Genomic DNA, 16,798 nt, shown 5'->3' on the forward strand with positions numbered 1-16,798 from the left:
CCATTCAATACGATCCATAAAAATCAAAACCACCAGTAGACCCTCAGTGACTGCACTGACCTTCTAATAACCTCTGTAGAAGGGTCAATAAGGATCCAACCAATACCGTCAATTTAGAAGAACTTGTGAGCCAGTTCATTGACTTGAAAGAAAACTCATTAGGAAAAAATCTCCACTTAGCAGTATCCATGTTCTGTGGTCTTTAAAGACAGATGATTCAATCTCAGCTGCAGTGGAATAATTGCTCTTGCTTGTCTGCTGGATGCAGCAACAGTAAAGTAAACATAATCTCTCCTTAAAGGGAGAGAATGATACACAGAAATGTAAAACAGGTTTTTCAATAACGATATTGTAACTTCTACACACACATATCCAACAAACAGGTAAAAAAGCCAAACGGCACTGCCATTTTTTTTGTTTTACATAGAGCATATCTACGTACATTTTTTTGTACATAGAGCTGCGGTTCATGCGTAATGTAAAATTCAGAGTCACACACAGATACAGTACCTGTCCCAAATGTACAGTATCCCTCACTGCACCAGCTCTATAACCTGTTTTACCATTACACTGCATTAGTTGCCCTTGGCCTAATGTGTGCCCATCTTTTTGTGTAACAACTTAATAGATTTAGGAATGAATGAGTGCTGCAGCCTCTTAAGTTTAACCAGTGGAACGGTGAACCATCTATTTAATGGCATGAGTTGATATTCTCAAAGCTATTTTAATATTATGCAGCTTGAAATCTTCCTGACTCAAGCGTTTAACCCACCGTCTTTAAGCAGTCTGTTGGACACTAGTGTTAAGCTGTACAGAAAGACAGTGAAGCCATACTGCATAATATTTTATACTTCAGTAATATGAAAAAAAAAACTCTGCCACTAAATCCTCTGTGAAAATAAATATGCAGCAGTGCCTTGCTAATTCACAGTCCGCATAATACCTCTGACAGTAATGTGCTAACCGAAAACACACTTCACACACCATCAACCTCTAATGCCAAAGCTACAGTATGTTCATTTTAGCCAATTGGGCGCTCAGCTAAACTAATCCTGTACCAATCTCAGAGAATCTGAGTTCACTCTAACCAATCACAGCAAAGCAGAGTTCACTTCTACTCTACATCACACCACCTCTCCAGCAAGGAGAAAGTGACGCCAAGTGCCTCTTTTCCAAACGGCCCTGCCAATACCTCACATCCAAGCTGGCAAATGTCCGGCCATGGGATGAACACAGGAGGCAGCAATGGCTCACATCCTGACCCAAAAATAACAAGCACAACAAAGATGCTTGTGCTACAGCCCAAGGCGGACATTTTGTTTGCCTAAACTCCGAAGAATCTGTATCACTGGGAAAATCCCAGCTGAGACCAATTATTTTACATCAACATAAACAATACCACAATCAGACGAGATGAGGGGGGAAAAAAAGCATCACTGACCTCCAAGCTGTACTCTTCTACAGTCCTTTTAAGCGGGTCCACAATCTGCCAGCAAATCAGGATGCACAAGTCGATGAGCAGCATCCCACCAACGATAATCAACAACTTCTGGTCCTTTATGATCTGAAAGGGGAAAAGAAGATGCTTGTATTAGCCCAATAGCACACACCTGCTAATGTTACAGATTAGTATGTCTGTCTGTGCAGGCACTTAAAACAACATTTCTTACTGACCACTGTAATTAATTCATTCCCATCCCATCTCAGGACCTAGAGCCCTGCTGGTTTCATTCTAACCATCTAATCAGGGACTGATTACAATGCATTTATCTGCAATTAACCACCCACTGTGGTCCAAAAGACTAAAACCTGGTTCAGAAATGAATACTAATGCTCTTTTACACTGTATATTTATTTTTTCTCCACTGGTCCAGGACTGAGAACCTCTGTTGGCCATTCAGCTTTGTCACTACTATGCCACTGTGATTTTTGTGCCTTGTGGCAGGAGAATGTGAAAAAGATCCACAAAACAAGAGCCAATGCTTTCTACCACAAAAGCTCCTCTTCTGTACCATGAACTTTAGAGGGATAAAAGCCATGACCTGTTTGTGATCTTTATTTATAATAGCATTTGACTGGCTGGAACGGCAGATCAAAGGAAAGGTCAGGGAACACAGACTGGGCTGTGTTTGGAGAGTATCACATAGCCCAGATGCAGCACAGTGGCCTTGCATGGGTCTACATCCGCCCGTGGGCTCAGGATGAGGTGCATGAGGGGATTGTTTTTTGATCTGGTGTCTTTTGATGGTGTTTGCATTGAACAAATACAGGCATGGCGAAGGGCATTTCTTATAGAAATATTTCAGTGCTGAAGAAGGTAGACGGAGCAGGTGAAATGTCTGCTTAAAAGTCAATGAAGAAACATTTGACGCCAAGATGGACAACATCAAAAATACCTGTATATTAAAGAAAACAACCAATATTCTATTATTCTAAGAAGGAACAAAGATATGTAAGATGTGTGATATTTTAGGGAAATTGCAAAAATAAAGCTTTACACCAACCATCTGCTCAACTGTGATATGTTACTCTGCCAACGGAGTCTACGAGACAAACCATAATGACTCTAAATTACCTGAAGTGTTATGGACTGTTTTCTCTCCCCCCAGAAATATTGGCACTAACTGACATATCATTTGGGTTCTAATGTCGTCATGTCTATTGATGAATTTGATGCCTTTGTATTCTCCATAACTACGCAAACTTTACACACTGACCATGAGAGAAAAATAGTGTGTACTGCTTGAGTTATATGTTTTTGTGAAACTACTGTTATCAGTGTCAACATTGAACCTTCCCGCTCAACTACATACTGTATATTATCTTGTAAAACTGAATTGGTTGTAAAATAAAAAGCAAACTATAATGAACTAATGATCTATTTCCATTTACTGTGCCGACAAGGCCAGAGGCTAGCTGATGCTCTGACATATTTGTGTGTATGTCTATGTAACAGATATACATGTGTGCAAATATAACAAGCTAATGGGTCCTTTATGTTTGTGTAGCTTTGCCCTGTGTGTGTATGTGTGTGTGTGTGTGTGTACACATGTGTATCCAGCAATATGTCACTAAAGAGTACTGAGAATTACCAAGATAAGCAGACCCCCAGGCCTCTGTGTAGCTGCTCCACACTTCTAAATGTGTATGTTTATCTGTGTCTGTGGTGTGTGTTTGTGTGTATTTGGAGACGGAGGACATTGATTGACAGCCCCCCCACCCCCACACACATACACCGTCTCTGGCACGATCTGTTTAAGAAGTGAAGGAGTGCTGGCTGTAGCCCACTGAGTGGAACCCTTATCGAACGCACCCTTGATTTACAATCTGTGCTCTCCCCAGCTTACAGGAAAAAAGATGGAGGGGAGGCTTGGGAGGATGTGGTTCTGGCCCCACTGTTTGAAGAAAAGATGGCTAACACTTGTGCTTGTCCCTCCTGTGAGAGCAGTTGACAGAGATTTCAGGGAACCAACAGCAACTATCACTCTCCTGAACCTAATGCAAGTGCACTTAATCAGTGTGGAGGAAGCATGATGTATGTGTGTGTGTGTGTGTGTGTGTGTGTGTGTGTGTCCTGCAAACAGACCCAGTCCGTGAACCAACAGAGAATACATCTTGAGGTTTAAGTGCTAAAATATGCAGTAGGGATGAATACTGCTTCTAAAGAAACATTTGTTTTGTCCCCATTAGCGAGGGAAAACATGTGAGAGAGGCTGGTCTAAGCACAGATAGTTGGCTATGATGGGTCAGACAAAGATCATGAGCTCAGAGAGACAGTCATGTTTTGTGTTCCTCAAATGATTACTCTGAAAATAAATGAAAGCCCAGGTCCAGGGTTATTCATTTCATAAAAGCTGAAAAAACACGTGGTGGTCTTGTATTGACCCGACCACAGAACTGCAGTGAAAACTTAAACTAAAGTAGAGCTTGGTCATGGTTCTTTTAACCTGTAATCTGGATTCTCTTTATCTTCTTATATCCTTTGCCCTCTTTTTCCAGTGTTCTCCTTTTCTTTTCACAGTGTCCAACCTACTTTCTTTGCCATTTGTGCCACATTGTTTGTCTTGTCCCTTTCTCTGCCCTGCTTTGCCACCCTCCTTCTGTCTCTCCACCCTCCCTTCTGCTACTACTTCCCTACATCTCTCCAACCTCTCTGACTCTTTGATCCATCCCTCTTTCCTCCCTCTCTTCCTTCCCTCTCTCTCTGGCAGGCCACCCACACTTCCTCCAATATGCAAGAGAGTGAGTGAGTGAGTGAGTGAGTGAGTGAGTGAGTGAGTGAGTGAGTGAGTGAGTGAGTGAGTGAGTGAGTGAGAGAGAGAGAGAGCAAGATCTATAAATACAAAAAGGCCAAGCACAGTTACAACACTCGGTGAGCTCAGCACCACTTTATATAACTAGGCCAGTGAAACAGATTGTGTCAGATGTTTAAAAAGCCATTTGTGTTTCTGAATCTTTTTTTCACAGAGAAGATTCTAAAAGCAGGTGCCAGGGGCTGCCAGTCTTTCAGAGTGTTTGTTGAAAAGCAGGAGTGTGAATGCAAGCACCCACACATCAGTGCTGGGCTTTCAAAAGGCAGGTGAAGCTTTCTCGATAGGACTCTAGATGTTTTAATGGAGATGCTTGTGGTTTTATGAACTGGTAGTTATTCTATTCAACATATGTGCATGGCATGATAAGAACTAAAAGGTTCAGAACCAGATTCAACCAGAAAGGATCGTATCTATCTGTAATGGCAATTAACAAGGAGGCATACAAAGTACTGGTGCATCAGTAAAAGGGAAACCTTTAAAAAAAACTCTCTCATATATTCGTTAAAAAACATATAGCACAACAACAGTTTGGTTACCTTCTTCTTCATCTTGACATTTTTGAAGATGGCATGCACCCTCCAAGTCTTGGCAAACATGGCACCAAAAGCTGTTGTGTATCCAACAATGAGGATCCATGTCCGAACCTATCAGACAAACAAGAACACGTGTAATTGCGTCATACGTCTCAAACTGATGATTAAGGCTTAAAACAACGGCTCATCTGACAGGTACAGTGTTCATTCAAAGCAGGACTGTGAAGCATTCTAAATATAAGAAGCTGTCAGATTTATTTTTCATCTCTGAGTGTTGAACTCCGGGAGAACATCCTGGACCATGGAAGCTGTCACACTCCTGAGAGCCATTCATCTTAATGAGAGACAAAATGTGGACCCCTTAATGCTTTTGGCACAAAGGACACCACTGACGTGTTTAGAATTTGAATATAAAACCTAGAAATCCTAAAATAGCTACTGTGCTTTTGTGGGCTGTATGTGTTTGATTGCTGCATGCGATCCACGTGTTTGTTTTCATCTGTATGTTTGAACATTAACACTAACTGCATTTACACATTCACACCTAGCCCTCTTCACGTGCCACTCTCTATCACATCTAGAAAGCAATGAAGCTATGCAGGGACAGAGCACAGAGTAAAGAAGACAGCAAAAAATAAATAAAAATAAATAAATAAAAATACAATTACAGCATCTATTCTCAAGGAGACCAGCACATATTGATTGGTGGTGAATGGATAAACCTCTGTGCTCTTTCACTGAAGAACCTTGTCTGTAGTGACAAGCCCTGTTTCGGTTCTGCAGCAGTGCTTCAGCCAGGTGGTGGCAGCTTGAGACGTGCCCTGCCTCTCATTACTCCGTGCTGGTGAATGTGTATGTGTGTGCCTTCATGTCTGGGAGGGTGGTATCTCAGTGGAAACCAGTTATCACTGTAATCAAAACTCTTTAATTAATCCAGCATCTACATAGTCACACAGTAATGCTACCTGGGGGGAGAGACTTAATGTGCTCCATGCTAGCTAGAGACCAGGAGAGAGATTCAATCAATTTTCACTTACTGTTGGTCACAAAGTGCATGTGATTAAGTGTTTCAGCAGTATTCTCCATTTTTTCGCTCAGTTTACATACACAAAGAAAAAAAATGGATAAAACTATCCATGTCCACAACTATTTTGTTGTGGACACGCAGAGTGGCATTAGTGCTGAATACGATAGGCATCCAATGTCAACTTCTATTCATTATTTTATGTATTAGTGAAGTGTTGTGAGAACTTACAGTGCAGAGGGTCTCAAACTCCTTGTCAGAGACGAAACCTCCATCCAGACCAAACAGGAAGATGGAGGCGTAGGAGAGCATGCCACCGAGGATGATCAGGTTGTTCATGTAGGGACTGGACATTTTTATCAGTCTAGAAGAGAACATCGGTATGGACGAGAGTGAAATATAAAATGCTAATGTGCCGGCAGAGAGTTAAAGGTTAACTGTCATTTTCATGCTTTATCGTTCTTTTATTTCACCATTCAATCTTCTCCGATTATTTCCGTCCTTCACTCATCCCTCTCTTCCTTCTCCCTCAACACCAACCCTTCAATTATTTTCCCACTGCACTGTACGTTTATCTATTTCACCTTCACTAGCTATCCTGATCTAATCCCTGCCTTTATCCGCCTATTCTTAAGGCAGTGCTCCACCAAATGCTGACCTGTGGTTGCGGTTCTTGATGTTGAAGAACAGGAAGGCCCCCGCCATGAGCATGCCCAGTATGGTGATGGTGGACAGGATGCTGTAGAGGGGCACGTTGATGTGGCGGCGCTGTAGACGCACAAATGTACGATCCTTAGGAGGCTCCAAACCTAAGAGAAAGAGAGGAGGTGTCATGCAAAAAAAAAAGAAGAAGTGAGTGGGCTTCAAACATAATGTAAAATTACTTACTCAAATGTTGTTTTTTATTGTACATTATCATTTCCAAAATTACATTTTCACTCTCACAGTTAGATTTCTTTCTTCACTTTGACAACTTTGCCTCTTTCAAATCTCTTTCAACCATAAAAGAGTCACACTGCAGCAGACATCCAGTTATTTGAGACCCATTTCCTGGTCTTCAGTTTCCCTAAGTTGAGTGCATGTCTCTCTATGTATCACAGTCAAGTTATTGTGGTTAGACACTGCACTTTCTTATCTTTTGCTCTATTTTTCTCCTGCCAGTGTGCCAATCGATCGCAATGGCATCATCTTACACATCTCCACTTACTGTGGTCAGGGATGTGGAAACAAGCATCTTAGATGGTACTGATGGTACTAGAGTTTCTGTACACGGGGCAAGGCCGAGAAGATGGAGAAAGAGTGGGAGGCTGGTAGAGGGCAGAATAGCCAGGGGAATTGAACAAATTACAAAGTATGTCAACACAAGCAAACACAGGAGGGGTGAAAAAATGGACTGGTAAATAATTTAGTTGAGAGAGGACAGTTTAGAGTGGCAAAGTCCCTACACTGATAGAGGTTGTGTCTGAGTAAGTCTGAGCATTTATGTGTGCTTGAGGGAGTTTAGGTTCAAGTGAGCAAGTGTACAAAAGTGCTGAGGTGGTAAGTGATGGTCCTTTAACATATATATAAACACACTTAGATACTTCAGGACACCTTTTTCTTCTTCAGTGACTGTTACATCAGTCAGTGTTCACATACAGTAGTCACACACAAATACAAGCACACACACACACACACATCTAGCCTTTTTCATACCTTGGAACCGTATGGAGGTGTTGATGAGGTCCAGCACATCAGCAATTGCGTTGTACTCTCCCACCTTCACTTCCTGGCCCTCTGTTAAAAAAAACACACATGCATAAAATATTGAAATAGTGTCAACATAGTGTCCATACTGGCTGCTGGTTTGTAGGATTTAGTGGCATCCAGCAGAGTAGTTGCAGATTACAGTCCCCTCCCTTCAAAGTGGGCAGGAGAAACTATTGTGGCTGTGAAAAATGCAAACGGGATCCACTCATTCTATGGTAACAAAATCACAATAATTCTTATTCTCAGGTCATTATACACTAATGAAAACATACAATTATATTCTATCTTGGCCAAAAGATCTTAAATGTAAACACTGGATCTTTAAATAAGACTAATATTCTACAGCCGTGCTCTGTAAGACATACCATTGGTTTGTGGCAAATGCTACCACCAGCATGCTAACATAATCACAATAACAATTACAATATGTTTATCAGGTTAGCATGTTAACATTTGCAAAGAAGCACTGATGGTAATGTCATTAGTTTTACAGGCCATGCACAAAAGCATCCGACAAATTTTAAGCTGATGATGGCACTGGATAAAAAGTTATTACAACATGATTGAACAGACCATCAATATAACGAGTGTCTGTCTGCACCAAATTATAGTCGGTGAGAAATTTCAAAACCATAAATGTCAACATTAAGGTGGTGCTAAAAGGAAAAGTCTTGGAATCACCAAAGTCATTGGTAATGTTGTCTGGGAACCAAAATATTCTGTAGATGTTTAGATATTTTAGTCCAGACCAAAGTGGTACTTGTAGGCTGACAATGGCATCCTTTAAACCGCTCATGAGAGTACAATGACATATGCCTGACAATGGCCAACAGTCCAGCCATTGACTTAATGTTAAAACTGGTTTTGGAGTTTAGTTAGTTTGGAGTAGACTAGTCTTATTCTTTGGTGGGTCATGTTAAATCTTTGAGATGGTGAGTTAATTTTGCAATAAAGTGCTGAAATAATAGATCACTGACAAGGGGTTGAAGAGGGTGAAGGGAGTAGAAAAATGTAGCACGAGTGATGCTTATTTGGAAAGGAGCCAAATAAGCATTACTCATGCCACTGTACAACCTCACAGAAACCTTTAAATCACAGGATCTTCCAAAAACCCATTAGTAATAAAAACAGAGATTGCATTTTAAGGCACTCAGTAAAACTATCTTTTAAGATTCTCCATTGGCATCTTTCAGATGCAGCATAATATAGCCACGAAATGTTCTTCCTGTTTTTTAGAGTCTCAATTATCTGTTTATTTTACCTCAAGGAAACCTAAATGGCGATAAAGAGCAGGCACCAGCTGTGACAAAGACTAAAAAAAGCAAATGTAGCAAGAGCAGACTTCAAAATACACACTATGTTAAGAATCTAAACTGATGTAGATAGAAACAATAAAAACATGCAATGGCATCTCTATATGTATATTGCAATACACATTAACTATTTCCTAGATACAATCAAAGGGTGTAAACGCCACAGTCTCTGTGGAGTTCTGCTCAAACCTCAATACACCTATTTCAGGATTTAGTGTTTTCTCTTTTAGAAACAATGATGGATCCCTCAGGTGTAATATTGGAAGGAAGCATGACCTTGTCAGACAAACCTGGGCCTTCACTCATAAAGATTACTCACTTAGAGTGTACACTAGGGAGGAGAGAAGAAAGGGATAGGAAGAGAGGACAGATTATTCTGATTCTTTTTTTGTAAGCACTACAAACAACCTGCAATTTCTTCTGGTGTGCACGCACAAATCTCTCTCTGCTTCTCCCTGTTATCACTCTTATAGCCCCATTGAACTCCTCAGCAGCATTGTCCTTGACTAGGAAAATGACAGATAACATCAGCCATTGCAGCATCATAGGGCACAGCGTTCCACTCTCCTCTCCTCTCCTCTCCTCTCCTCTCCTCTCCGTGAATCACCTCATTTGATCTCCAATTTTGGCATCAAAGCAACAGCAAATGTTGAAAATGTTAGACAGACTTTTTTACTTTTTTACATTTCAAAACAGTACATTTTATGTGTGTGCATACACAATTAGGATTTGTGTTTCTCAAACTTGCCAGTGCTGAACGAGGATCAATAACCATGTTTCCCTTGACCACGTCCTTTGTTAGGATCTAAACAGCAGAAGGGATTGTATATCACCACACTTCCTTTGAGATGCTAAAATACAATCCCAGCACTCTGTCCCCACAGGGAATATTGATGGCTGCAGCAGGCTGGTAAAACTCAACCTGTCGCTCAGCCTTTGCAATGACATTTCGTGCCTTTTTGTTTTATTAGATATTCCAAAAAACATGAAATTCATTGGTAAATGTATTAACCGGACAACTTTTAACTTACAATGTTCTGCTGCTGTACTACTCAATATATTACTCAACAGACCACCAGTATCATACTATATGGAGTACATTATATCAGCGCCGGTCCTGGCCACATTTGCGCCCTGGGCGAAGCCCCCCCCCCCCGAGGCGAACATTTTCTCGTGCGCCCCTGGATGCCTGGATGCGCCGTGCGCCCCGGGATGCTTGCGCCCCCATCGGTCTGTCCGACGCCCCCCTCTGCCTTGTCAACACCCCGCTCCCGGGGCGCCCGCTCCGCTAACTTAATGAGCGGTATCGAAAATTACCGAGGTTTTTTGCTTTTTTGGGCGTTCGTGCGCCCCCCACGGAGAATGCGCCCTGGGCGGCCGCCCACATTGCCCATAGCTAGGACCGGCCCTGCATTATAATGTATCAATGTTGAGTGCCTCACTGTGCATCCACAAAAATTAAACTAAAATGTAACTCAACATTCAGAATTATTAAAAAAACAAAAACAACTCATTTGCTGTTCAGATGATTTCTCAAGGCAGCAATTTTGATCTAATTTTAATTCAGAAGGTCTATGGATGTATTTTTCTGTTTAATAAGGAAAACGAAAGAATATTCACTTTCTTGACAGTTTATAAGTTTATTACTCTAAACCAAGCAAAGTTTATTTCAGCTTCAGCTGGCTTTGAGGCACACTAAGATTTTGTTTTGGTGGATGAGGACAAGGACTTTTTATTTATGACTTGTTTGCAGAAACAACTGCAATAAATGTTGGAGTATAACCACACACAAATCCAATATCAGAAATTTAAATCAGGATAGAAACTAATTTATAATCATTTTCACATGTGTACCATGTTATACATACGAAACACTGTTGTGGATTTGGGTCTCCAGTGGTTTGGCTTTAATGTATTAAAAGTTTAATTACTTATTATACAGATTGGCTTCTGCCAGTGTTATATTATTGCTTCAATTGAACTGATTTTTTTTAGGTTTTTATGTATTTAGTATTATAAATACTGTTGTGAGGATTATTTATCACATGACAATGGATAGAAATGTATATGTTTTCTAAATCTTATCCAGCAAAGTAACTAACTACAGCTGTCAAATACATGTGCTGGTGTACAATATATTCCTTTAACCTTTATCTTAATCTTTAAACCTCAAAATGGTACTGGAGTAAATGTTTCTAGTTCTTTCCATCACTGGTTAGTTTAATGGAAACCTGTAAACTGTTCATCTTTTCAATGCAGTCAGTCTGTGTTAATCATAATTCTCTAAACTGTTCCACTTACAGCTATAATTTTTCTCCAATGCACCTGCAACTCGAGCACAAATGATTTGTCCTCTTTGGAGCACAGACTGATGCTCCCGCTGGTTTGAATGCTCAAAAATCAAAGTGGTGATTGCCAGACATGATTTACAGTATAACTCCTTTATCATGGCGGATCTTTTATCACACACAGTCTGACCCATCTTTGTAGCAGTGTTTGTAAATGTGACTAAAGTAATTTGGACTTCTTTCTATGCTGTTCACATTAATTTGTCTTTGATCGAGTTATCATTTTATTTTGTTTCATGTCAGATCTGTGAAATTTTAACACAGAAAAAGAAATTGCTTTTAAAAACATTGGTGCTACAGTTCAATGATATTCTTGTGAGCTATTGAACTTGAAAAGTCTGTGGGAAGATTATTGCCTGGAGGAAAACTGACAGCAGTGAGGGTGTTGCTGGTTCAAATTCCTACAGGAGATGATAGAAAAAGCAGGAAATTAATCTTTACTTGAGGGTGTTGTAGATAGTAAATCCTATCACTTATCTCTTAAGATCCAAAACATCTTAACCTTTTACTGACATCTATTTTACCTAGTAGTATAAAGATCTAAAAACTGTACTCACAGCACTACAACTGCGATCAAGACCTTCGGTAGGGAGCTATCTTTTATCCCCATGACAGACAGTGGGAATAAGAGCCATTGAGGGCCCTGACTAAGAACGCCTGACAGGGTAAAATGGAGGCTCAGAGGCTGAGGACAGATGATAGGGTCATGTTGAGGGATCATCGCTTTTTGAAATATTCAAGCTGGGGCTGTCCCTCCTCTCCTCTCCACCTAGCTTAGGCTATTGGTGTGTCAAAAGGGTGACAAATTCAAGATCCCTGACAAGTGAGGAGGAAGTGACAGAGTGAAGGTTAAGGAGGGATGGAGGAGATATAATAAAGCTTGGAGAAGATAGTGACAGATAGCTGTGACACAGGGGAGGATTTGGTTGAGGGATGTATGTGTTGGAGACACGATGGACTTAGAGTGAAGAGAAAAACAAATTAGGATAAGATGTGTAATTTCTTCTGAAAATCTCTCTCTCACACACACAGTGTAGACATACTGTACTAGCACACAAGCACTCTCCTCCACTTTTTTCTATTTGAGTACCCTTTAATAATGTTTTGTGTGTGTGTGTGTGTGTGTGTGTGTGTGTGTGTGTGTGTGATAGCACTCTGTCTCTGTTAGTGCTCCTCCTGCTGTTTGGTTTTGTTCTTGCAGGTGACCTACAGGTATAGATACGAGGGTCCCCAGATGTTATACCGTAATGTCGTGCACCTACAGTATATCCTTGGATGTATCCTCAATCTGCCTGTCTGGAGCTGTCCATACTAAATAAGCTGCAAGGGAGTAAAACTATTTTGCTCCCTCTTGTGTAATTAATAGTGTCATTCCATTCACAGTTTGATTAATGTCTGTCTGCACACATATTTCTTTTATTTCCTATTAGTTTAGAGCGTGGCTCACTATATCATAGTATATTGTTAAAACTATATATTATGATATATGAATTTGGACACATCTTTTTTTTTCATTCATCACCCTCTACTCTGACTACAGACTCTTACTTCAGATGTATTTACTGTGTTTACTTATCTTAGTTAAACATAAAATAATATTTTAATTACTATAAATTATATGTGGTCTTCCTTTTTTGTTCCACCCACTGAGCCTGGGCTGTAACAGCATTAGCATACATGCACCAAAAGATTCAGACACACACACCGGCTTGTGTGTAAGCACACACATACTTTACCCTATCTCACACGCAGAGTGTGATGTAAGCAGCCAGAGGGACCGAGCCCCTCTGCAGTGAGGGAGATAAGATGATCGGGCAGAGAGGACTGAACAGCCCCATGCAGCGTGCTACATACAGTCTGGGGAGCCTCGGAGGTGGGAATCCCCTGCACCAAGATGCAATCGCTGGGTTATTCCACTCAGCAGGTCGTGCTGCATCAAAAACATCCTCAGGATGATGCCATGAGGACAGGAGTACTGAGGCATGTTTTTATACAAACCATAGCTGTCCAAACATACATTGTATTACCACAGAGGATATCAAGCACAATAAAGCACCATACGCCTTGCAATTTATGATCTTAGATTCACCTAACCACTACCCACACAGACATAGGTAAACATGCAGCTCCATACAGAAAGGGTTGTGGAGAATTTCTTCTTTGGAAAAATGACTAAATGCCTAAAACTTTTCATGTTTGTGTTTTCCTGACAACCCTGGCAGTCATGTGAATAATGCCTATCCCCTGTTGCAAAACAACTAATGAGATAACTGTGAGGACAAAGCTTCTGACTCCAAAACTGTTAAATCCTTTAGCCTCCCTTTCCCACGTGTATAACTTTGCTGCAAGCTCTTCCTAAGCCGCACTGGTCAGGATCCATTATAGGTACTGGCATATCAACCGTGGCAACCTTCAGACTTGAGAAATATTCTAAGTGGCTTTCCATAAACTGTAATCCTGCAAAATTTCTGAAACATTTTTTCTGGTTTTACTGAACACAGACATTCTGTATTTGTAATTCAACAAATTATAGCAATAACTCAGATCAAGAACAAGCACGGTTGGCTGAAAGTGGGTGTGACTTGCTGAGTTCTTGATACTGAAAAACAGATTGAGCAAAGGTTAAAGTCTCAAATGACAAAACCTGGACAGAAAACCAAGCTAGCACATACCTTGAAACTGGTTGAATTTTATTGTGCCCATTCTCTCTCCGTTCCGAAACATGACTTGGCCCTGAAAAGAAGAGAAAACCAATGTGTCTTTAAACAAACATATACCATACGCAAGTAACATATTCTGCTGAAGAAGATGCAGTATACGCAGTATAGTCAATTTCTGCAGGGAAAAAGACAAAAGAAGCTTAGTTCAACAAAATTTATGCATAGTGCTTTTCCGATACTGGAGTGTTGGCAAGCAAAGGGCAGAGTCTCGGCTCCTGCACATTCTGCATCTCATTTGATCAGAAGTGGCCAAAATTGATCTGTTTATAGAGGTAAACAAAATTATTTTTAGTCCAATTTATTTGCTAATATCTTTGGAACAACATCAGATCAGCAAGGCTGCCGAGTTAAATGTGTTTCCTCACATAGCATTGGTACAAATCTGGGCCCAGATAGTGTTTAAAAAGCAATTCTTTAAGTGTGTCACACATTTGGCAACAGAAAGGCACGTAGTGGTCAGTGAATGTAGTCTATCTCCATATTAGTTCTCAGTATTCATTCCTTGTGTTTCTATCGGTCAAACAACCACCCTAAGACGATGGGAAAATAACAATGGGCAGTCTTTGATTTGAACATAAGCAATTTCAAGCCAGGGAGCTGGCAAACACAGGGAAGGCGGACAATTCAACTTTGTGACAATAAGTAAGACATATTCAAATCAATTTGGCTTCCGTCCCTTTATCTCTCCTATGCATTCTCATTCTTTCTTTTTCTCTTGTTCTATTTTCTCCTTCCCTCCGTCTCTTTATCTCCCTCTCCCTCTTCATCTACCAAGACTGTTCAATTAATTCAGCTCGCCATCTGCTTACAGAGCTCCTTAATTACACATTTAACTGGGTTTACATATTACTGGCTGGCTAACAAAGGTGAGCGCAGAGCAGGAGGGAGATAGATGGATAGAGAGAGAAGGGGGATAAGGACAGGGAGAGAGAGAGGGAGAGCATTTGCATTGGCTGATTAAAAGACAGCTGAGGGGGAAATATGGGGAAGGAAGCTGGAGAGCCAATTTTGCCTCAAAAAGATGGCAAGCTTTGAAGTATCCGAGCAGGACCCCACCCCTCTGTTTGAATCCCAGTCTTTGTGTGGCATCTTTGATGTTTGTCTGAGTGTGCGCGTGAAAGCATGTCTATGCGTATGCACTTAATATGTTGTCGCATTATGCTTATGTGCATGCATGTGTCCCTGGTGATGTGTGGCGTGCGAGCAGAATGAGCCACTCCTGAGACACGGGATCTCCGATGTTACCTTCACCCTGGTGATGTACAACAGATCCTCTGCTGCAGGTATCACACCAGTGTCAATCTGACATGTCAACGCTAACAAGTTTGTCACACACTGTTCTCTCTGCAATATGCTCTGCAATTATGCCTGGAGTGTAAATAGGACATCGCAGTGCACCTCAGTTCAGCTCATTAGGTATTGCATTCAGATAACTGTGGTGTGTAAACAGGGTCAGACAATGTGGATTGAAAACAGGGGAACTTGAATTGAACCCATAATGACTGAGTGTATGTATCCAGGTTTCTAGAGTAGATGCACCATCATGCTCTCAATGTGCATTAGCACTGCCTCCACAATTGCCCTTCACAATGAGCAAAAGTGGAGCTATCACAAACTTAGTGAAATGGCATTTAGTTATTTTAACAGCCCCCCAATTTGTTCTCTCAAGTGTATACACGGTTTGCAGAATATGCAAAGTATATCAAACATATGCAGAGGCACTGACTCTGACATTCTTAATTAGAAATAAATGTCTGTGCTACAAAGATTAAATTAACCTCTTTTGACCAAAATTCAAAGAGCTACTGTAAAGCCTCTTTCCACGAGGTATTATGCTCCTCTGCGGCTGAGGCAACCTCACTGGAGTGTATTGACCCAGACAGGTGTCCCTTGTCTAGTATTCAAAGGACATTCAGACCTGAGTCACAATGGTGGCTGATGGAGCAATCATTGTGTCTAAGCATGTATGTGTGTGTGTCTTTCGAAGACAGGTGGAGGCGGCCAGGTATTACTTTGTGTGTGGAGGTGAGAATACTGTCAGTGACAGGAGTGCTGGGGTCAAATGAGATGTCGGTCTGTGCGCTGCAGGTGTGACATCCTCTGGGTTTTCAAGGGTTTGAGGTGGGAACGCTGTTGATGTGAATAGAACTGTGATGCACACACATATACACACATTAACAGAGAACAACAGATGCACATTACACACCACCTCTTCTCTTTCACCTCAGTGTGTCTGTTTGAGGTGACTGTCAAGCCTCAGGCTGTGCTACTTGCCATTACCGAGAAAGACACCGATACCAACACAATGACCACTGACCACAGATAAAAAAAACTGAGAAACAAACCTATACCCACACACTTGTCATCCCCGATCACAACCTGCTGTGGCTCTTCCCATACAACCCTCCCTGGTGAATTCCAGTGTTCATCATGCTGTGGTTCTAGCAGCTATCTGCACTCACTCTAACCTCTCACAGCTAACGTCAGCCTTCTTCTCTGTAGCCCTGACAGAAGCCAGATCAATACTGCGGAGCCCTCCATGATCACTCTACTGCCATAGCAGCTGCCTCTGCCACGGATTCAGCAGGAGGACTAAGAATGGACACGAGCATGTGTGTGTGTGTGTGTGTGCACATAGCAAACACATAGTGGAAAATCGTGGAATCAGGAAAGACACAAGGCTTAAGTCAGGGTATAATCCTGTATGATCAAGCACACATAACATTTAAAGCGAGGGTAAACAGCCTGAATTTGCCATTTCACTGGTGCAAGCACATGGATTCATTTTATTGGAAACG

General features: G+C 41.2%; 1 protein-coding gene across 3 annotated transcripts in view; it reads right to left on the reverse strand.

Annotated features, from left to right (window-relative positions):
• Positions 1 to 16,798, reverse strand: part of gabbr2 (gamma-aminobutyric acid (GABA) B receptor, 2) — a 164,590-nt gene that overhangs the window by 46,244 nt on the left and 101,548 nt on the right. For all 3 annotated transcript variants that reach the window (XM_027287102.1, XM_027287101.1, XM_010734778.3), the window contains 6 exons: positions 13,953 to 14,013; positions 7,566 to 7,646; positions 6,529 to 6,679; positions 6,102 to 6,234; positions 4,850 to 4,957; positions 1,442 to 1,564 (listed from right to left, as the gene is read on the reverse strand). In XM_027287102.1, the coding sequence (XP_027142903.1) occupies positions 1,442 to 1,564; positions 4,850 to 4,957; positions 6,102 to 6,234; positions 6,529 to 6,679; positions 7,566 to 7,646; positions 13,953 to 14,013 (657 nt within the window). The remainder of the gene's footprint in view (positions 1 to 1,441; positions 1,565 to 4,849; positions 4,958 to 6,101; positions 6,235 to 6,528; positions 6,680 to 7,565; positions 7,647 to 13,952; positions 14,014 to 16,798) is intronic.

The sequence above is a fragment of the Larimichthys crocea genome, chromosome XIII (assembly GCF_000972845.2).
Source record: "Larimichthys crocea isolate SSNF chromosome XIII, L_crocea_2.0, whole genome shotgun sequence".
Taxonomy (NCBI): Eukaryota; Metazoa; Chordata; class Actinopteri; family Sciaenidae; genus Larimichthys; species Larimichthys crocea.